The sequence below is a fragment of the Centruroides sculpturatus genome, unplaced genomic scaffold (genome assembly GCF_000671375.1).
Source record: "Centruroides sculpturatus isolate CEXI.00-Female unplaced genomic scaffold, Cexi_2.0 scaffold1770, whole genome shotgun sequence".
NCBI lineage: Eukaryota > Metazoa > Arthropoda > Arachnida > Scorpiones > Buthidae > Centruroides > Centruroides sculpturatus.
The window spans coordinates 95,895-120,083 of record NW_019386120.1 but is presented as its reverse complement, the minus strand read 5'-3'; the positions used below and the strand labels follow the sequence as shown (position 1 = coordinate 120,083).

At 28.5% G+C, this 24,189-nt stretch overlaps 1 protein-coding gene, 2 long non-coding RNA genes and 1 pseudogene across 4 annotated transcripts; 2 read left to right on the top strand and 2 right to left on the bottom strand.

The window, feature by feature from the left end:
- Positions 1–310: 310 nt before the first annotated feature.
- Positions 311–941, bottom strand: LOC111613702. Its single transcript, XR_002754811.1, has 3 exons — positions 797–941; positions 622–690; positions 311–415 (listed from the first exon to the last, which is right to left on the bottom strand). It is a non-coding gene; the product is annotated as an uncharacterized LOC111613702 (long non-coding RNA).
- Positions 942–1,517: 576 nt separating this feature from the next.
- Positions 1,518–2,474, bottom strand: LOC111613703. Its single transcript, XR_002754812.1, has 2 exons — positions 2,367–2,474; positions 1,518–2,300 (listed from the first exon to the last, which is right to left on the bottom strand). It is a non-coding gene; the product is annotated as an uncharacterized LOC111613703 (long non-coding RNA).
- Positions 2,475–4,530: 2,056 nt separating this feature from the next.
- Positions 4,531–7,691, top strand: LOC111613701 (annotated as a pseudogene).
- Positions 7,087–23,986, top strand: LOC111613700 (MRG/MORF4L-binding protein-like). 2 transcript variants are annotated; one of them, XM_023355043.1, is made up of 6 exons: positions 7,087–7,178; positions 7,281–7,473; positions 8,491–8,654; positions 11,387–11,508; positions 19,978–20,659; positions 23,449–23,986. In XM_023355043.1, the coding sequence occupies exons 3-6, from the start codon at positions 8,561–8,563 to the stop codon at positions 23,595–23,597; spliced, it is 1,047 nt and encodes a 348-aa protein (XP_023210811.1). In that variant the 5' UTR covers positions 7,087–7,178; positions 7,281–7,473; positions 8,491–8,560; the 3' UTR covers positions 23,598–23,986. The 2 variants fall into 2 exon arrangements, with proteins under 2 accessions (XP_023210811.1, XP_023210810.1); XM_023355042.1 differs by lacking the exon at positions 7,087–7,178 and having other exon boundaries at positions 7,208–7,473.
- Positions 23,987–24,189: the final 203 nt, after the last annotated feature.

Below are 24,189 nucleotides of genomic sequence, written 5' to 3'. Positions count from 1 at the left end.
TACGTAGATTAAAGTCTGTAAATCAAAATAATTTTGGAAATTTTATTTTTATAAAGGTAAAACGGCAACTTATAAATAAAAATTTTAACATAAGATTTAAAATTACATACCTTCATGTTCACGCTTCGATGGATTAATGTTGTTAACTATAAGTAAAAAGAACTTGATTTTATTAACCTAACTATATACTTAATATTTTATTGTAATTTTGATAAATGATAATAAAATAATTTAATTATTTGATAAAAAAATTCAATTTTACTGGTATAAAAATTAAAAATTTAACCTGTAACTCGTAACAAATCAATTTTACAGATTTTTATAAATTTGGTGTCGTGAAATAATTCCATATCTACTATTGAATTATCTGGCACTTCATTCAGCGGTAGGAAGAATTCGACCGAAGTAAATAAATCTGTAAATAATGAAATTATTTAATTTCTATGATGTAAATTATAAATATCAACAAACGATTAAAACAAATAAGTGCAGTTTTATAATTATAGTATATCAAGTTGGATTGGATTGAATTGATGAAATACTTGAGGAATTTGCCCAGGAGTTCTTCCGAGAAAGACCTTCTATAGAAACTATTTATATTTAAAAACTTATGTGATATACCTGAAATTGGTACAGCATTGTAATTGTATTCTTTCTTGTTAACTGTTATGTGGAAATCTGGTGAGAATCCTATGATAAATATTTAAAAATTCAGTTATTTTGTGACATATTCGACTTAAGTCACTTAAATTAATATTTTTAATAATTTTATAGAATTTTTAATATTATAATTTACCAAACATTAAAATTTTTGTATATAAATCATCATATTTTCCATCGTAGAAAAAGCTTAAAAGAAATTTTGATCCTGGTTTAGTGCATTCCTCGCTAATATCTTCCGGATATCCGTTTGAATCAGTCAATACGTAATCTTCGTAATAATTCTCTATAAAATATTTTAAAATTTATTAAAATTATCATTGATTTTAGACAATAAAATTTTACTTAAATCAATTATTGAGTAAAATNATTTTGTACAAACAAAATAAATATATTGAAAAATATAAAAACAATAAAAAATTATACTTCAGAAGTTAATTTAGTATCAAAAACGTAAAATATTTGAGTAGCCCAAGACATAGCCAAAGAATGCAGCGGCTCAGCACTGGCAAAAATTTAAATTTGTCGACTGGAATTCTTTCGGATAATTGATGTTTCGGATAATTGACTTTCTGATAATCGACGCTCTACTGTATTTTGCTCTATCTATGAAATTTTTTTTTTTTTGTAGGTAGTAAGAAAGTCTTTTTATGATGTTCATCACAGATCAGGGCCACAATGAATAGTAAATACGATATCCGGGATGAACCGTATTACTATATATAATTGCTATTTTTTTAAATATCGGTGAGATTTGCCGATCCAGAAAGCAAGGAGTTAGTTAAACTCGCATCAAGATATACGACGGATCTGAACTGTATGTGGAGTAGTGATGGACACACACTCAATCGGGTACCTTTACAAATGAAATTCGTTTATTTTATATGAAAAGAGCTTACAAGGTGTTTCTCCTGTTTTTCAAGATCAATAGAGTCCACGGATGCAAATTTGCAGCGATAAGAATCTCGTTGGGGCTCCGGGATGGTGTCGTGGATAATCCAGCAGACGGAGGAGCACGACGAAGCACAGGCAGGAACGACGGAACTTCGTTCGGGGCCATGGCAAAAGACAAGAAGAGTGCGCGGGTCTTTTGACGATACAAAAAGATAAAAGTCGGCTTTCCATCCTTGAAATTCGGGGTATTTACGGGATTTCATCCCCGAATTTCCTTCTCAGATTGGTCTGATTCTCTCTTGTTGTTACCCGATTGGTTTCCTTCCTTGTTTCCAGGTGGATCGGGTCATGTGAATGGACGGTCTTAAGTACTCAACAGATACCATTCCTCGATTCTGACCGGGAGATGATGGAATCTTGAAATTTGTGCTCGTATTTTTGATCGTTATGTTCTCCATTTGACTTTTGACATGTTAGCTGTCAAACGAGACGAGAATGTTAGAGCTGTCGACACTTCTCCATTTCCCGCTCAGTTTAAACATAAATACTGTATAAGAAACAGATGCAAGGAACATTAGATCTCCGCTTCAAGATTACTACAAACTTTTGTTATAAATGTATGAAATCCCATATATTTTTGATGTCGCCCACTAGTGATGTGTGTTTCTATCTCGTGACCTACAATACATATATTCTGTATACAAAGATTCAAATTCTCTGTCGCGCAATCTTTTCACGAGTCCAAACTGAAAGAATATTGAAGACACAATTCATAAACATTTAATAAAAAATTTTTCCTACGTTTTTCCTACCGAAAACATCTCCATTAAACGTTACATTCCTCCATTATGTGTAATGGTACAATTTTTCGGGAGGAAAAAATTTTCCTGTTATACAACGATACAAAAAAAGGAAACAAAGAAAAATTGAAATCATTTTAAGTCTATAACAAAGAATTCAACAATACCATAATAGTAATAAAAAAAGCTTTATTGTAAAAATGTATTCTTTGAAAAGAAAGCGCTCGTTTGAGATGCTATTGCTCTGCAATTTTATTTCAATTTTCTATTTATTTTCTTCGACAATTTTGACACTTGCTTTACCAATTCAAAGAGGACTCCTGGATCCAGTAGAGAGTAGAACGGATAAATTTTCTCCGTTCCGTGCCAAGCAGGATCCACCCAAATTTGACAGATCATTGAACGTGGCACCTAATGGTTACAAGTATTTGAAATATTTGTATGGACTTTTGACTCGTCACTCGAACAAAACCAATACAGCAATTATAACAACTCAAGAGGATATTCTAGACAATCTGAAGATATCCGAAAACAAACCAGTTGATTCGACGGAGAAAACGAAAATTTCTTATGATTTCGACAAAATATCATCAATCCATTCGGATACAATTACAACTTATCGGCCATCGACAGAGACTTCAAAGGAAAAAGATTGGCTGAAAGTTCAATTAGAAAAAATTAGAGGAAGAATATTCAAGAATCTCGTCGACCAAATCACACCCAATACCACCAAAATCAATTCTGCATCGTCACTTATCGAAACTAATCGGGTGATTTATTGGTTATTACTCATACTTATTTTCGTAATTTGTGTTGTATTTCTTCAAATGTGCAGAATGGAGTTGGGTCGAAAGCATGTTTCGTCTGTCATCTTGAATAAGAAAAACAAACACATGGATGTGACAATTCCACCGGAATCCGAGACGACAACTTTACTGGCATACGAATCTTCAAAAAAGAATATTTTAAGAAGTTTGTCTTCATCTGTTCTACCCAATGGCAACAGATCATCGTTCCTAAAAGTTCGACAGGCAATCGAAGCACTAGACGATGAAGAAGTGGATCTTCTGATTTCTTTTCTTATCTCTACGAATAGGAACACAATTAATTAATCAATGATCATCCATGAACTCTCATTACAACTAAGGACTAACACAATGGTGACTGAATATACTTCAAATCATTTGTGAGAAATTTATCGCGAAATCGATATTGTAGAAAAGAAAACTTTGTAATTGCTTGCTGGCGCCTTAGCTCTAATTTGCCAGTTTGTACCTTAAATAATAAAATTTTGTTTGTTTCCTATTAAAAATAAATTATCCATTATTTTATGATTCTCAAACTCGATACGTTAATCAAAATGTCTTCACTATCCGCAGATGTTGCCTTACATTTTGTTTTGGTACGATATAAAATACGATATTTTTGATTTTATTCAAATAAATGCAGTTTCTTTACACCTCATAAACCGTTTAGTATGTAACTATCATGTATATTAAAAAGAACATATTCAATATGTATGTCAACAAAATCAAAACACGTACAATTGTAACCAAAACATAGAAATAGACCAAACTTATCGCACCTTTCAATTAAATAATTACCCAAATAGAATTATCAACAAATGGCTACACAACCTCGTCAAGTCAAACCAAACCAAAGACACAAGTAATTTACAAAAAATTAGATTATACCCCTACTATTTTTTGAAAACATCCGAAGAATACTAACACCATATAATATCATTTTAGCACCCACACTAAACAATAAAATCAAAAATTTCTTAAAAACCAAAGAACAAACTAATATTAATATTGTTTTATTAAATAATAATCTTGTTTATAGCTTCGCTCGTACGTGCCATCTAAAATACTATTACATACGTGAAACTAGCAGAGCGTTAAGATGTACTAGCTTCCTCCCTCTATCGTATCCCACTTTGTAAGTCAACACACCAAACATTCGGTGAACGATACAGGGAATACTCACATCTTTTTAACCTCTCCTATCCGGTCTATGTTTCTTATACATTTCATCGGAATTATTTCGCATCCTACAGGTATTCCCTTATTAATTTTATAAAAATTCCGCCTCTTAATTAAGTTCACCCCCTTTTTATTCTAGCACATGTTATACTATTATAATGTGTATAAGGGTTCCTCCCCCTTTTTCACCTATGTCTTCTCACGAGTCGTGTTGTCCTAACTGTCACTATAATCTCAGGTAATTATGTTTTATTGTATAAACCTTTGTACGCGTATCCTAAATATTTTAATACAATCGGTAAAATCTGTAACTCTTTAATAATTTTTCTGATAAATCTGTTATAATAGGACTAAAGAGGGACATTAAGCCCTAAATGCAAATCCTTTCCTATCACTAAACCTATTTTTTCCCACTAAAAGTGTTCCTGTGTGATTTGTTCTCAACGGCAACCTTATGCTAAGAAAATACACAAGATTTTACTCATTATTAGCATGTATACAATTTTTGTTATATGATACATCTCTATCTTCAAAATCAAACTTTTTGCCATTTTATAATTACTAAAAATACAAAAAAAATTTTTTTATAACAGAGGGCACAGCACAAAATTTAATATAATTTATTACGATTAATTAAAGCTATTTTTTAAATAAAATTTCACCAAAGCCAGAGAAGTTACATAACTCATTTGTGAATTTTTAAAATAAATTATATTTTACTTATTGTTGTCATTGTTGTCTTGAAAAAACGATTTAATTATTACCTGATCAAGAAATATTAAACGAAATAGACGTCAACACACACACATACACGAGATTTGCAAAGTGAGGTTTACGAAAAAGAACAGAAATTAAATGCATTAGCCATCTGAAGAAGAAGGGAGTTCGGTTTGATTCAAACCGAACTCCCTTCGGTTTCTCGGATTGATCTCATAGTTACAGACACATCCGGCCATCAAATTAACAACGAAAACTGTTGGCTCCCTATTCTAAAATATAATAAATATACACGAGCAATATGAAAGATATTTGGAAGAAGAATGTGTAGCTCGTAAGAAGACCATAACGGATACAAGAGCTCACTGCTGCATCTACTTCGTTTCTCCTGGTCGCTGGCTGACTCCTCTGGATATTAAATGCATGAAGAGATGGAAAAAATTATTATTCTTTTTCCCGTCATATCAAAGAGTGACACTAACGCCGGATGAGAAAATAGCCTTCGAGAAAGTTATTAGAAAATGCTTAGAAGAGAACGGAATAGTCGTTTACCCCGTGAAAGATATCGAAGAAACTCGAGAAGATAAGACGATCAACGATCAAATAAGGTCCAAAAATACTCTGCTGTAGTAGGCAATGAGAAGCAGCGCGAGATCGATGGAAATAAACTGTTCCGACGGATGAAACGTTGAGGTTTCGTAGACATAGAAAATAAAGATCATCCCGAATTATCTGACTTCAGAGATATGCTAATAAAGACTCGTATGATTGTTTGTTTGTTAAATTCTGGCAATGCAACACTTGGGCGATCTGCCTATTTTTTAAGGGCAACTGGATTCAGGCGTTACAGACGTGGGAAAAAACTTGGAAAACTCTACGTGGCCAGCCTATCTCTGGTCAGGCGCGAATCCACAATCGAACTCCGGGGAACGAAACCGTCCTCGTATGATTGATATGATCGAAGTGTTTCAAAATTTAAAATTTCTTTTTTCAACATTTTATTTTTTCTGTTATTATCGAAATGTTCTTGAGACTGTGAAATATCTCGAGAAACGTTTGAAACAAGCCCTCAGTATTTTGAAGGGGTCAGTTCATCCTAGCAAAATTTAGACCCCGTCCGCCCTTGGGGTGTAGCGGGGGGAGGGCAAATTTGTAAATTCAAATGGAAACCCTCATTTTTCAGAGCAGATTCGATTCTACGTCAGAAATTATGTAGGGTTTTATCTAAAACGGATTCTTAACCAGGAGTCAGTAAGCTTGGAATGGTAAAAATAAATCTTAATATATTTAAAATGTATTTATTTAGTGAATGTCTCTTCAATCTGATTGGCTGTGAGGTAGTCTATCGAAAAGATTTTTCGGATTGAAGAGACATTCACTAAAACAACATTAAAAACAGCTAAACCATCGAAAAATTCATTAAAATGTATTGTTAATTATGGTGTTAAGAAAGAAGCACTATATTATACTACATTATATGTTTTTTTTTTTAATAAATATATTTCTATATGACTGGTCTATTTTATAATTTTATTTTATGCATTTAAAGACATTATTCCGAGAGGGGTAACCGCGACCTTCACCTGACTGGAAAAGGGGTGCATGGAACAAACAAGTTTAAGAACCCCTGTTCTAGACGTATTAGGACATTCTAGAACATTTGTCTGAACTTTATATATATATATAGAACGCTTAATTTTTCTTCTGATCCTCTCAGATCAGAAGAAAAATTGATGACTCTATTGAGTTAATGACAATATTGAGTGGCTCTAGTGACAAGGGCAATACTGATATAAATGATACGAAATGAAAAGTTTTGCAACACAGCTGCTTACACTTAATTAACTTATATTTTAGGACAAATATTAGAATTCATAAATTCTTCTCCTTTACAGAAGATTCAAGAATACCAGAAGATTCAAGAATGCTAGAAAATTCAAACGGAGAATCACCGTTAAGAAAAAAATTTCTAATTAGGGGGAATACAATATTGCCAGATATAATGCGTAGAATATTTAAATATCTGACAGATACAGAATTATTGGACTGCCGTCGAGTGTGTACCACGTGGAAAGCTATCGTTGAAGACATCATGTATCAGAAAGTAACAATAGTTATTAGGGTAATAATAAAATTTTTTTTCTTTCTTGCACACCATATCACTTAATTTTTAATTATTTAAAATTATAAAATTCTTTTCAATTATGTTGTTTTATTTTAACAGAAAATTCCGGTTTCCTTAATAGAATCGACATTGTTTTATCCTCAGAATATGCAACGTTATTTGCAATTAACAGAACGTTTTCAATGTATTTGGTTTGTTTTGGAAAACCATCCGATCCCTAAATGTTTACGTTGTCCTTATTGTTTAAAAGAACCAATTAAAAGTCGTATAGTGTGGGAGCTCAGCAGACAGAGTAAGTATATGCAAATTGCAAAATGATGAAAATATGAATTTAATCATAAAAATATTTCATTTGGTTCAGGTATAATTCTATTAGAAGGAGATGAAATTGAAATACAATTAGTAATCTTTCCAAAGATTCCCGGTTTCGATGTTTTTCACTTTCCGTATAGAAAAAATGAATTATTAATCAATCAGAATTTAACTTCGATTTTTTGTATACGAGCATAAGTGTCAAAGTTCGAACTCTCCTGCCTGACACTAATCTATTGCTTATCACATGTCGGAGTCGCGCTTGGGATTCACATCCTTTACTTTCTCGTCACGTTTATTTATTACAATTTTTTCTCTATTTTAAAATATTTTTGAGCGATTAATAACGGATTAGGACTCAGGAACCTCACATACTTAAGTTTAGCTCCACACTCGATTTTACGCCAATTTCAGAGGCGAGCAAATTTCGCTAAATTAACTTTTTCCGCCCTGTAGGTACTAAGAGGGCCTCGTTTTTAGCAAGCCCATTATGGGTTAGGACAGACCCACAACGGGATGGCCGGGTGGTGAGGAACGGGGACATATCCGAACGGACCAACCCACGAAAACTTCCTGAGGATTCCTTGACCCGTCCGGATTCCGGGTCCCCCAGTGCGGTAGGCTGCCACCTTGACCGCTCGGCCATACGGCCGTCACCTGGGGGTTTTCACTGTTGTACATTATATATTTGAATACAAGATATAATATATTAGTATATTTCATTAATTAATAATTAATAAAAAAATAACTGAATCGTGTTTTATTATTAATTTGTTCCGTTTTAATTTGAAAAAATGTACAGTACATAATATTTTAGAATATTTCGAAACTTTTTCTCAAACTAACCAGTACATTTTAAATATAGTTTATTAATTAATATATACTGAAAAATTTAATTAATTAAAATGAAAAGAGTTAATATATCAATTTTATTAAAAAATAATAAGTAAATATTTCTAGAAAACATATAAGCCATAGTTCGTATTTCAAAAACCAGGTTGCGCTACGATAATGGACGATTAGAAGTGAATTGATTAGTTACATTTGTTTGGCATGCACAAATCAAAATGGCGACGACAGAAAATGAAAACGGTGAATTAGACTGGAATGTCGACATGGAAGTACAGTTTTTTCATGCTATGAAAGGACACAAACCAGTCGGTAAGTCAATTTTACATTGTATAAACGATAAATTCATTCATATTTAACTATAAAATATGAACATGTAATTTAATAACTAGACAGACCGGCATTATGTTTCTGAAGAGTTGTTTTCAAACAATACACAAAAAACTGATGTCGAAATCCTAAAATATCACAAATTAAACCAATTTTTTACCGAATTTCATGCTAATTACATGCATTTTATTACATTACACAATGTTTTACATTATTTTTTTAACATAAATATTACTTTCAAAGCTCAAACTCTTGTTTATCATCTTAAATCTCTTTATCAGTTCATAAATATTTCCTTATTGATTCATTAAACACTTATTCATCATACACGTGTTTTAAATATGTAAAATTCAAAAGATTTTCACCACTATTTGTGTTGACAAGCTGTAAAATATATTAAATACTGTTATATATTGTCTCAATGACAAAACAGAAGGTAAAGTAATGACTTACTTTAATTTAATACCTCTCAACACACATGCCCAATGTCATATATTAATATTTTGAATCAATTTTCATCAAATGTCAAACAGAAGCATGTTATTTGTATGGAATGGATGACAGTTTTTTCAAACTTAGAATAATTTATGTGTTGTTAATCAATAATAAAGTTTATACAAACAATTNTTTAGTAGTATTTTTTGTTTTTTGCTCCAATAAAGCAGTTATTTGTTTTGGAGAGTTAATGATTGTTTCACTTAAACCAAACAAAAGATTTTTTTCCATACTTATATATAAATGATAAAAAAGATATTATTGTTAACAAGACTAAATATTTATTATTATTTCTAATTTATAATGTAATATATTTATCAAAAGTTTTAATTATAACAAACATGAAGATAAAATGCTTGTTATTATAATTCTACCCTCAATTATCTGTATATTTTTTATGAGAAAATATTTTAAAAATTTCATGAAAAATAATAACTTTATAGAATTTAAAAAGTTCAAAATAGACAAGTCTAGAAATTGAAAATAGCATTCATTTAAATAGAAACATTTTTGAACCTATTAATTTCTCTTCAATTATATATGTAATTTCCATAATAAAAATACTTTTGACAAATATATTTAAACATCACTGTTTTAATTTTTAATTTATTATAGGATTTTTGTAAATGAATATTAAAAATTAAAATTTGAAGTCATATTTAGAGTCTTTTGGTATAACTTACAAACTTCAAAAGTTTAAGCATAAAGAATTATGATTGATTTTTTTGTAATAATTAACCACTTGGTTAATTATTTATTTTAATGGCATATATCTGTAATTTGTAACTATTTTATATTAAGTGAATTAATTAAGCTCCTAGGTTCTTGTTTTTAAACTAATGTTATACTTTTGGTAGATTATACATTTAAATTTTGAAATGACTCTCAAAAGATTCTTGTTCATAAACACATTAAATATTTATAGTATACATTAGTATCAGTTCTTAATTTCTGTATACAGTTTGTGGATATTAATATGCTTATTTTAAATGAGTTTACTATTACTATGTACATCCAAGATTAAATTTGCATTTACTATAAGAATACTTTAAGAAATTTGAGAGCAGAATTTACATCTTTTTCAGTTAGTTTCTAAAGTTTTTTATGCATTCTATTATTAGTTTTTCTACAAAATAATATTGAGTTAAACTACTACAAATGTTTTTAGGTTAACTTTAATGTATAAGAAATTTTTAATTAACAAATTTAAGGGACTAAAATTTTTGGTGTTAGTTATAAGGAGAACAATAAATGATCAGTTAAAATTTGAGAAGCATAAATACATTTATTTACAATCGCTACACTGATGTAATATGTATAGAACACACTTCTTAAAGATATAATATTGTATTTAATCTGCTATAATATACAGTACCATATAAAGGGACAGATGAGACAGTATAGAAAGAGAGAAATAATGTTTGTTAAAACTAAAAATACTACACAAATGTGTGATGATGCATTTTCTTCAAAAAATATCTTTGTTTGGATGACACCTCTACTCTCAAGTATAAGCATTTTTGTGTAAGTTTTCACAGACATATTATAAAATGATGTCAGTTGTTTCAAGGCCAAGATAATTCAACCTACCAGATTCTTATACTGAAGGGATCTTCAATGATGCATGTCTTTAGAAAATTCTAGTTCATGGTATAAGTGTACTCACTTGTTGTTATGTATCCTTCTGATTGGTACTGTCATTTCTGGAAACTTTTAATGTAGAAAGAAATTTGTTTTACAAAGAATTTGGAAATAGAGAATTTCCTGTAATTAAATATAAACTTTCATAAATAATTAATAAATTTTGTACCAGTAGAATTAATGCTTCTTATTGGTTGAAAAACGATGATACATAGGTTCAAGTTTTACGTTAATTTTTTAATTTATGAATCTTACTATAATAGTCTGTACAAAAATGTATAGTATGAAATTAGCAGTTATAAAAATTAATTAATATTTTGTTATTTTGTTTAAATGTATTGGTAATTTTCAGCATTAAATTATTGATGTTTAAAGATTATCATTACCAAATGATCTGCCAGATTATTTTTGGACTACATAAGACTAATTAATGCTCTGTATCTAATTTATTAATTAACTAACCTTAATGTAGCCTGATAAATAATATGACAGATCGTTTGGTAATACTAGTGTATTAGGTTGAAGTATATGTTATTATTATTAATATAGCTGATACTAAAATACTTTTTTATTTTTAGGAGTAAACAGATATTTTCAAATGGCATGTATTCATGAAAAATTTAGTAATTCTATAAATAAAGAGATATCTTCTAAGCAAATATGGTCTCATCTGGATGGGATGTACGACATGGCAGCTTTGGTAAAGTTCATATTTTTAAGAAATTTCAACAAATTATAATATACTTTATTTATTATTAATGATCTTTATCCAGCAATTATATATAATATTGAAATTGAGAATTTATTTCTTGTCAATATTTATAAAAGAATTTTTAAATCTTACACCTGCTATTGTTATTTTAACAGTGGAAAACATTATTGAGAAATTCTGGATAATGAAAAACTTTTATTAAAGTGAGTATGTGTTGTATAAAAAGTCAGGCTTCTTCAGGCCTTTACAAGATTTAAACATAATGTAAATATCTGATATTTATAAAATCAAAATATGTACACACATACATAATTTAACATTTTAAATCAAGAAAGCATAGTTATTGATATTTGAAAAAATATTAAATTTGTCTTTAAAGAAACAAAAGAGAATCAATTTTCATATCTTCATTTCTCTGATATATTTTTTTACATAATGGAAACTAGATATTGTTGTTTCATTTCGTGTAAAATACCAAAAATTGACCCTTTATTGGAGTAAAATAACAAAATAAATACTGATTTCTATGTGCTTTCAGACTTCAGATCATCATCAGGGGATAAAAGAACATTTTTATTATTTAACTTTGATAACATAACATAAAGAGAAATTGAATAAAAATTTTGAAACTGAACAAAAGTTTTATTTTCAAGATTTTTGTACAGTTGTTTATGTTACGTCATTCCCAATAAGGATCTGAAGAAGTATTTAGTAGTATTTTTTGTTTTTTGCTCCAATAAAGCAGTTATTTGTTTTGGAGAGTTAATGATTGTTTCACTTAAACCAAACAAAAGATTTTTTTCCATACTTATATATAANATAGGCATAATTGTGACCAGACATATAGCTTACAATGTACTGAAGCCTCAAGTTAATTAATCAATGATTCAAATTTATACTATTATTTAATATAAAATATTTAAATATTTTTGAAAAGTTTAAATTTGATATCCTATATAAATTTTAAAATATATACAGTAGAAACTCAATTATTCAAAGCAATTTTCAAAAAAAAAGAAAAAGAACGTAGCATCATATATACCACAGAAAATAGTATGCAGAGACCAAATTCCGTATGTATTCATAACTAGAAATCACTAAGTCATCTGCCAATTGTGGCTCTGCGAAACTAGTTAATATATGCAACATTACCTTAGATTTTGAGTAAATTAATATATCTTTAGTAATTGAATTACAATATTTATGAAACTTTAAATGCACAATGCTTGATGCACCTAAAATGAAAACAAATGCATTTCTGGATTCTCTGAAATTTTGTTTATCTGAAAAACCCTAAATTTTGTCAGTAGAAATATATGATGTCAAAATTATTTTGCATGTTTTCTAAAGATATCTACTTAATGCATATAAGCAATATGAAGAATATTAGAACTGCATTTGCAAGGGATAGCAATGAAATGACCTACACATGTAAATAATGGAAAAAGAACAGAGAAGGACCGCGAAGTGAAAATGTGAAAATAAATATGAAATTGAGTTGATAACATAATCGAACAATCGAGGCAGCATATTGGCGCAAAATTTGCAGCTGTCAATGCCAAATAATTGTTCTCATAGATTTCGGAAAGCTAAATGCTTGTAATGAAAGTCACTTAGCGTGCACAGTTGAAAGCCTGGGGCCGTTCAGGCTACCAAGTTGTCTGGAACTTCAGTAATGATAAATAATTTTGTACAATGAAACAAAAACGTTAATAAGTATAATAAGGAATGATTTCATAAAAATGCTTTATAGATCGTTATTTTTTTTTTTTTTACATTTTATGACCTAAGTTTTGATCTAATGTGCCCACACAGTAAAAATTTTCATACAAATTTTTTACCCTTTTCAGTCCCTTTGGGTTGAATTTCATAAAATCTTTTCTTAGCACGCCTAAACTTTACAAAAGGAATACACCCTCAAATTTTTAAGTTTCTAGCACCAGTAGTTTTGGCTCTGCATTAATTATCCTATCGGGACTTGTTCTTTTATATATGAGTATATAGATGACTAAACTACATAATAAGTAGGTAGTTTTCATTTGATTTGTTACCTTTTTTTGATCTCTTAAAAAATAACTTAGTTATATTACTTTTCCTTTGATCTTTTAGATAAAAAGCAAGAAATTGCACTTTCTCAAACTTGAAATTTATGTTCAGCATTAATAAAAGTTACCAAAATGACTAATTTACTGTGTTTTTGTTATTTCTTACTCCTTTTTTAGGTATTTGGTATTCGGTTGAATACTGAATAGTAACCAAGTATTTGTTGCATCATTTATATATATATGAATATTTTATTTATGAAAGTTTTTAGAAATTTGCAGCAATGATAGAAAATATTACAAATTTGATTTATTAAAGTACTGTAAAGTGTGTAAAATTATTATACAACAATTTGTTTAATTCATTAATTCTGTAGAGTATTACAATAAGAAAAATTCAGATATTCATAAGTATACAGAAATCATTAATTTTTTATCTAGTCAAAGCATCTGATGTGTGGACATCTTAGAATCTAACTATAAACATTATTATAATGGAAAACAATTTTATTAAAACAGATAATGTGAGCACATATTCTATATTGACTAACTAATTGACAGTGAAATAACAAATACAAGAACTTGCCCAGGACAGAGAACATTGGGGAGAAATTTTGTAACAATCCTATAAATAGTGTATATACCTTTCTTTAAATAGTTTTTCTCCCTATTTGTAACATTTTTTTTACAAATGATATCTGAAATATTGAATTTTATAATTTTCAGGATGTTTTATCTTATTAAAAGTCTGAAGAAGTTCTGATTTTATATTCAGCATAGAAATTGCTTTAGTAAAATGTTTATCACCACATTAGTAATATCAGATATTTTTAAATGTAAAAAGACAAATTAAAACAGTTTTATTTTAGGGGTCAAAATAAGATTTATTTTGGATAAACTTCTTTGGAGTTTTAAACTCTAAAGCTGGAATTAAAGATTCTGAAAACATTTATTCAAAATAAATTTTATCCTATCTCCTGTAATGAAGTGTGAACCAGTTCTTTTATACTTTTTTATCTGCAAATATAAGTTTATTTAAATTAGATGGTTTTTTTCAATTATGATTTGGATGTCTTTAATATAAAAATCATAATTGAAAAAAATCCTATGTATATATATATATACATAGGATTTTTTTCAATTATGATTTTTATATTAAAGACATCCAAATCATAATTGAAAAAAACCATCTAATTTAAATAAACTTATATTTGCAGATAAAAAAGTATAAAAGAACTGGTTCACACTTCATTACAGGAGATAGGATAAAATTTATTTTGAATAAATGTTTTCAGAATCTTTAATTCCAGCTTTAGAGTTTAAAACTCCAAAGAAGTTTATCCAAAATAAATCTTATTTTGACCCCTAAAATAAAACTGTTTTAATTTGTCTTTTTACATTTAAAAATATCTGATATTACTAATGTGGTGATAAACATTTTACTAAAGCAATTTCTATGCTGAATATAAAATCAGAACTTCTTCAGACTTTTAATAAGATAAAACATCCTGAAAATTATAAAATTCAATATTTCAGATATCNCGGAGAGAAATTTCAACATGGGATAAATTAATATATTTTTTCGTACATGATTCGTTATCCGAAAAATAAGTTATCCGAACCACCAACGACACTCTACTGTATATATATATATATATACACATAGGATTTTTTCAATTATATATATGTGTGTATATATATATATAACATCAATATTTTAAAGCTAATTTTTGGGTTTATATTAACCCAAATTAGGTTTAAAATATTGATGTTATATATTATATAGATAGGAACATCCAGATGAGTGTACTGTGAGAAATATGGATTTGAATCTGGTCCAGATTGCTGTGATTTATTATGTATAGTATGAATTACAATGTCATTCTGATTGACCACATTGCAAGTCACCCATAATAGGCATAATTGTGACCAGACATATAGCTTACAATGTACTGAAGCCTCAAGTTAATTAATCAATGATTCAAATTTATACTATTATTTAATATAAAATATTTAAATATTTTTGAAAAGTTTAAATTTGATATCCTATATAAATTTTAAAATATATACAGTAGAAACTCAATTATTCAAAGCAATTTTCAAAAAAAAAGAAAAAGAACGTAGCATCATATATACCACAGAAAATAGTATGCAGAGACCAAATTCCGTATGTATTCATAACTAGAAATCACTAAGTCATCTGCCAATTGTGGCTCTGCGAAACTAGTTAATATATGCAACATTACCTTAGATTTTGAGTAAATTAATATATCTTTAGTAATTGAATTACAATATTTATGAAACTTTAAATGCACAATGCTTGATGCACCTAAAATGAAAACAAATGCATTTCTGGATTCTCTGAAATTTTGTTTATCTGAAAAACCCTAAATTTTGTCAGTAGAAATATATGATGTCAAAATTATTTTGCATGTTTTCTAAAGATATCTACTTAATGCATATAAGCAATATGAAGAATATTAGAACTGCATTTGCAAGTCATTGAATGATTAGATCTGGAAAATAAAAATTTAATAATTACTAATATTTAAATATGTTTATATACATTAAATAGGTATCTTTACAAAAACATGCAAAATCACTAACCAAAAATAATGAATAACCAAATTTAAAATCAGTTATTTTATTTTAATGATGCTAAGTCTAGAGACAAGGTCTTGCTTCAACACAGTTTCAACATCTAATAATGTTTTGATTTTGTGAGGTGCTGTCTCAATCTTGTATTGGTCTGGTCCTCTTCCTTTTTTTTTTTTTTTTAACTATTTGGTATTTTATGTCATTTTGTAACAGTATCAATATGTAGCTCTTTAATACAGATGCTTTTCCTAAAGTGAAAGTTGTCTCGAATGTTTAAAATCAAATCATAATGAGAAAAATAAAATGCTTTTCGTATAAAGATTATGAATATTTGCAATTATTTCGGTCTCCTAAATAATCAGTGCTGTAAGAATGGATTTTTTTGTTGATATGGCCATATAGAGAGCAGTATTTCAGCAGTACTTGTCATGTTAACTTTTCACTGCTTTGTATATAGAGCGAACACTTAATACAGTGTTCTCTCTATATACAGTATTTTTTGCTGTAAATTACATTTTATATAAGGATTTTTTGAGGATTTTTAAATTCTTGCAGGTTAAAACAGTCAGTGTTGTAAGGTATCAAGATCTTGCACTTTGGTCTTGAAAATTAAAATCTTGATCTTGTTTGGTCTTTGTCTTGATTTTTCAAGTTAGTGTCTTGTTTAAAACCACTGGTGTATGGAATATCATTAAGATATTTGAGTTAATAAAGAAGCATTATCATAGAAAATGCAAATATGGTTATAATACCAAGAATGATAGATATGAGGAATATTTTTAAATAATAATTTATATACTTCTATTTTCATTTAGTTTATGTATGAATATATATGGTTCATCATCAGACTGTGTACAGAATAAATTTTTATATTTTGATAAGTGAAAAGAGATATTAAAAATAAAAAATAATTAAAAAATGTCATCTTGTAATTCACTATCTGTGTTTATTTTATACTTATATGGGCAGTACATTAATTATGTATACAATTTAAGGAGAGATGTGGTCATGAAAAGTACTGTACATCATTGTATGCAGTGGTGAGTGAGGGGGTTGAGGCATTGTCTAAATGGCCTTTTTTACTGGTATTAGTGGCATACAAATTTGTTCTTATTAGCCTATTTACTAATCTTGTGAAGAAATTGAAAAGTTCTGCATATAATTTCTGATAGTCATTTCTTCAGTATTGGGATCATGAACCATTGTACGCATAATTAAAGAGGAGGGGGTTTGCCAAAAGTACACAACAGGGAGGAGATTATCAAAAATAGTTTAAAATCTATACATAATTAATATACAATATATCTGAAAAATCTAGTATTGTACAAAAACATTTTGTTTATGAAATCTAAAAAGTTATAAAATAATGTAAATGTAATTTGTTTTCCATAGAACCAGGTTTTTAACTTCAATAGACAATTTTACAATTATGCTGTATGTTGGATCTTTTCCAAGATTCTCTAAATTTGAGATGTGACTGAATATCTTTTTCACAATGACATTCATTAAATTCTTTAAACGTGTTTCAAAATAGTCATCATGTTTACATAAAAGAATAATTTTTTAGACAAAGGTATCTGCAAACACTTTCAGTGATATATTGTCATTGTCATAAGGCAAAAAAAATTTTTTTCTTTAAATAATTTCTATATAATCTTTTTAAAATGGATAATTTTTCTTGCTATTCTGGGGCTCTAAGAAAGTTCTTATTTTCATTATGTGTTTGACCACACTCACAATGCTATGAGAGATGGAGCTCTACATATTTAGATCAGGTAAAAAGTTTTGAGATACCAATTTCAGATTCAAATTCAGATTTTCAGAGTGATAGGCTGATGCTTTAACTGTTCAATGGTTAAAATCATTTTAAGAAAGTTACATACATGAATAAATAGGCAAAATCTTATATAAAATACATTCATAATCTAAAGTTACAAACAAATTTTGGATTAAATATACAGTGAGCTATTGATATACCCAATATAGTAAGCAATTTTGTTGGTTCTTGCTACTCTTTACATACACTGTGAACTCAATATGATTAACTCATTACCTTAAAGAGTTCAATGTAATTGAATTTTTTCTTCCTATCAATATAAATTTTATATTTGATTTATATTTTGATTTTATTTAATCATCATACATATGCTACTATTAATTCAAAACTTTTAATATTAATTAATTAATCAAAACTTCACTATTTTATGTTTCTAGTATATGTACATATATACATACTCTCTTACAGCTGTCTGAGTACCCATGAACAGATTTTATAAACACAGACAGCATAGAGAGAGTTTAGTTAGATTTTTGCATTGAAAAAAAGAACAGAAACGAGCAAAAATTATTGTGACAATGCTGGGCTACAACTTTTAATCATATTTTTAATTTAGTTAATTAAAAATATATGCTCTCAATTTTAGTAATGTCTTTCCCCCTTACATCATAGTTTCCTGATAACAACAGTCATATCAGTCATCTATCTAACTCTGCTCTGGACAAAATTTTTTAATTGAAATTATGTAACCAATGGTCCAGACAGGAAATTCATATATAGTTAATTGGGACTTTCTGTCCTAAGCTTTCCATATCTGGTCTTGAGTTTCATCTACCTAACTATTCTTGGATTAGGAAAGGAGAGATGGATAGTCAAATTTCACTAGTGGGAATTTGTAGGTCTGCAATTTGAAAATTGCAGCTCAATATACTTTAACAACTCATTTAAAAAACAAGTAATTTGAGGTTTGGTTGTATATTTAAGTCAAGTGATATTTTTAAAAAACAGTATAATTTCAACGTAAATACATAGTAAAATTTTAATTTAGCACCAACATTTGTTCACCCTTGAATCTGACTCTAATACTCTGTTTACACAAGGATTAATCTAATCGAGCCTTTCAACCCAGTTAACTTTTTTCATTCGGACAGAATGGAATTAGCTGATCCTGATCAATTTTCTAACAACTGGGTTATTTTAACACACTTTCTGCAACTGAGTTAATCTTCTTCAAGAAAATTAGTGACATGGGTCTCACAACATTAGTCCTTGCCGGATTAAACCACTAGAAGGATGACACCGTGTTAACCCAAATCAAATTGCATTCTATATAAACACTCATCATAACCTATATTCTATTTATTCATGGTTAACTTGGGGTAAATTGTACATTGTTTAACTTTTGTTGTGTAAATGTAGCATAAATGGATTGTGGTACTAAGTCAAAGGTTAATAAGAATAATATACAGTAATGGATCTACATGCAGATTTGAGTTTGAAATTTACATTATTTGATGATGGCAATGTTGTTTGCAATGCAAAATTATACATCAATAATCAATAGATACTAAAAGTTAATTATTTAATAAATTATAATGAAGGTTCATTCATAAGTATTTATTGCTGCTTCATAAGGCTAGTGCTTTTTGGAATGCTCTCTATTACTCTGTAGTTTGACTGTATTTTTCACTTCAGTATTGAAATTCATATATTTTTAATTGAAATAATATGTACTAATTTTAGCTGACACTCTTTGAAAGTGTAATACTGATCATCTTATAGAAAATAATGAATAAGCCTATGTCCTTATGTATCAGCATATCTAGTATAATATCATTGTTAAAGTATATAAATTAAATATTATAAATTGATATGTAATTTATAATTTATAATAAAAGTAACTTGTATCTTTCCTTTCTTACTAAAAAGATACATGATAGATTTTTTACTATACTGAGAAAGGAATTTTTGCTGTATTGAATAATGTATATGTAAATTTATTTTAAAATGTTTATAGAATTTTATTTTAACTTTTTCTAGCATGAATCAGAAATAATTCCTTTTCCAAATAATGAATTGGAATTTTTTTTGCCTGATTCTGATTATGGAAGTCTGAAGTCTTTAAAATTTGCAGACGATATGCCAGCAGTAAAAGAAAATGAAAAGATATCAAAATCCGATAAAGGAACGGGAAAACAGAAGAGTGATTCTAAAGGTGCAAGTGACACTTTAGGTAATAAAGTGAAAGATGTATCTGGAGGAAAAATGAGTCCCGGTAGCAGTGGATCAAATAAATTGTTAAAATTAGACAATTTTGTGGGATCACAAAAAAGTGGGAAAGAAGTAAACAAATCTTCTGAGAAGAGTGGAAAAGACAGTAAAGCCAATAAAGATGTTTCAAAAGAAAGTGGAATTTCAAAAAGTGCTAAAGAAAACTCTAGTAAAAACAAATTGGAAACAGGAAAAGAAGTTAACATAATATTAAAAAATGCAAAAGATAGTACTGGTAAACTAAAAGCAGACAGTAACTTCAGTGCATCAAAAAATACAAAAGATACAATTGGTAAAACCAAATCAAATGACAATTCAAAAGAAGCAAATGTGAAGAATGCAAAAGAAACTGTAAATAAGATTTTTAAATCCGAAGGATCCAAAAACAAAGGAGATGCACTAAATCGAGGGAAGGACGGAATATATACAGATGACTTGAGTATTATTTCAAGTAAGCAGTTTATAATAAAATTTAATCTACTTGTAATGAACTTAAATTCTTATCAATTACAATAATAATTTAAAAATTTGATAACTAATTAAAAATTAACTATTAAATTATTAAAGTTTAGTTTTTAATGAACTAATGATACACATCAAGAATGGAAAAGACATTTTCTGAAGTGTTTTAATTGTAAAATTCATGAAACATGTTGTTCTGTTGATAATTAGATAAACAAAGTAACTGTTTAGTTCCACAGAGTCTTCTTTTTTTAGTCATAATCTATAAGTCGCAAGTCTGAAGAAAAATGGATCAAAGTGTCAAGTCATTTTCTGGAAAAAACCAGCAGACTTTAGACAAATCTCAGAATTAACAGCTGAAATGTTTGGATGTAAAAGATGGCAAGTGCCATTTACATTAGTATTTTATAACACATGCTAACAACTAAACAGTAATATATTTTAATTCAAGTACAGTATTATATGTACAGTACTTTTTAACTAAAACGTGTACTTTATTCTGATCAAAGAAAACAAAATCACTTCATATATTTAATTGTTCCATTTTTTCTAAATGTTTATTGTGGCACTTATAATCTTTTACACTGAATCTTTTAAGTATTTTAAATCTAGGATTAGTTAAATATGTTGCAGCATTTTAAGATTGGACATGATTAGTGTATTAATTCTAACATATATGGCAGACAATCTGCTCTGTTTTTAAGAACAGGATTAGTAAAATAAATCTTAGTATAGAATAATCATTAGATATAAAAATATCCTATTAGTATCTTGGTCCCTAAATACTTCTAAATTTATTATCTATAATTTATGTTTCTTAAATGAACTAATTAATCCAAAACAATGTTTGCCTATCAAATGACTTTATTTCATAAATTTTCAGTTCAATAGCCGTTTGTGAAATAAAGATGTTTCACAATGCAAGCATTGTTTTGGATTAATCAGTTCTTAACCCTGGGTTAGTGCAGTGGGGTGTTTCGCCACCCCCAACGTTTTAAAAGTTGCACTATTCATAGATTTCGCAAGAAATATTTGTGTCCTCTTCAGTAGCTTCATGATTTTATGTATAGAGCATGCTCAGAAATTACTACGATGCTGCAGAAATTCCAGTAAGAGAAAAACAACAGTTCTCAGTGGGGTGTCCAAACACCCCACAGTATTAATTACGTTTTTTTTTAAATTTTACAAATATTTATTTAGTTTTTTTTATTTTAAAAATAACTATAATGTGACCACATTTATTATTTATAATATAGATATAATAATCAATGTGAATAAAAATAATTTAAGTTTATTTTAATTCAAAATGGCTGACTTTCATAAACACATTGAGAAAATACCAAACATAGCAAGTTGCTTGTCATTTGCAATGAGTGCCAAAGTACAATGTCAGCTATTGAATCAGAGTGACAAAAATGCTTAAAAAACAATTTAGATTTTTACTATTGGTTTAATAATAAGATCTAATGTAATGAGTTTTGAAAAATGTTGTTTTTTATTTTCATGGATTTATGTACTAATATAATATGTAATCATACCAGAATATAATCATATGTATAATGACACATGCCCTTACCAAATAAATGAGTAAATCTTTATGAATTTTTACTTACATGGTTTATGGATCCAAAAAAATGTTGGGGTGGACAAACGCCCCACTGCACTAATGCCGAAAAAAAACTCAGTGCACTAACGCAGGGTTTAAAAGAAACTCTGTAAATTAAGTGTTGTAATATAGTTCAAATGTAAGCCTTACAGTAAAAGCAAAACTGCTTTTGTAATTTCTGATACATTTTTTTCACATTTTTATATATTTTTAATGGGAATTTGAAGTTGTCTAGGTGCCTGACAAATGGACTTTTTTAGGCTTTATTGGAAAGCCTCCCTCTATGATTGTTTCCACAATCTTCTCCAACAATTGGGTTTTCTACCACCATGACCTTTCAATACTTTTCCCATGGACAGGAAAAGTATTGAATCCTTCCATTCCTTAATGGTGTTTCATGATGGACAATCCTTTCCAAATGTGATGAAAATTTCACTGCACTTGTACAACAGAATTTACCTCAGCATACCACTATACAGTTTGCACCTTCTCTTTAGCCAATGCCATTTTGTCAATTGCAACTGTAGCGTCATCAGCTAATTAATCCATTTGTTTCGGTTAATGCTAAGGAAAACTTACACAGTTGCTCTTCTTTATTTAAAATGTTAAATGTGTATATCTTTATACACTGAATTTTTGCAGTGATCGAAATTGTATTAATCTTAACACACTGTAATTTGCTAATTCAATATTTTATATATTGATAGTTGATTGAATAATATATTATCAACTATTCATTATATGTAAACTTTTGATTTCATTTAATAATTTTTACAGTTTTATCTTCTTCCACTTCTAATATCATCACTGTAATGGATGTTAGCAATCATTTTGACCTATGTTCTTCCTATCATTGGCTGAACAACTGAACAGTTATCATTTCAATCCATCTTTTTACATTTTGTAACCATGTTGTCCATGGACATCTGAATTTTTTTTTCTCCCTACCTTTCCCCTAAAATGAGTTTTGTTAAATGATTATCTGTGGATGGCTGAGGTGATTAAGGTGAAAAGAGAATTAATGTACAGAAAAAAGTTCATTTGGAGTTAGTTTAGATTTTTCTAATAGATATTTAATCCTAATGATTAATACTTGTTCAATAGCTTTCTCAATAAACTTTAAAAGAAATATACATATGCCAAAATATAAAATTATTATTATTTTTAATTAGCTTTAAAACCTGCAAAAGTACAAGTTTTGGTGAAAGACGAAGTGATAGAAAACTCCCCCAAAAGAAAACGAAGTGGAAGACCACTAAAGGAGGACTCTTCAAAACCATCGAGTCCGGCAACTCCCGGTCCAAAGAGAAGAAGAACATGACAAATTAACTAACTGCTTTTGAACAAAGAATGAATTTCCATATGAAGTGGATAGAAGAAATGCATTTTTATTTAGAACAGACCCAAATGATGACGAATAAAAACATCGAGAATGGGAAGAATGCAATTTTTTCACGTCATCTAGCCGTAGTTCAACACATGTAAAATGTTTCGTCATTTGTACACTTTGTGAATCCATATAGATACCCATACGAGCGTATTTGATTGTATTTATCAACTAAATCGAGAATAATTTTAATGTAATTTTATATGTCTCTCATGTAATGAAAGTCACAGGATTCATTCTGTTGTACTGTAAAAAAAAAGTAACAACATATTGTTATGTTAATTATGTACATTGGGATGATAAAAAAAAAATGCTTTTAGAAATTGTTTGGTTCCATATTTACTTCATTATACAGTTTACAGTATCCAGTAGCATTAGCAATATTAAATATGTATACAGTAATTTCCTCTTAAAATTTTAAATGAAATTTCTTTTAAAAAAGTTAATGGTTATCTGTAATACAAGTTGAAGTATTAAATACATTGAATATCATTATATATGGATTATATAATCTAACCAATTAGTA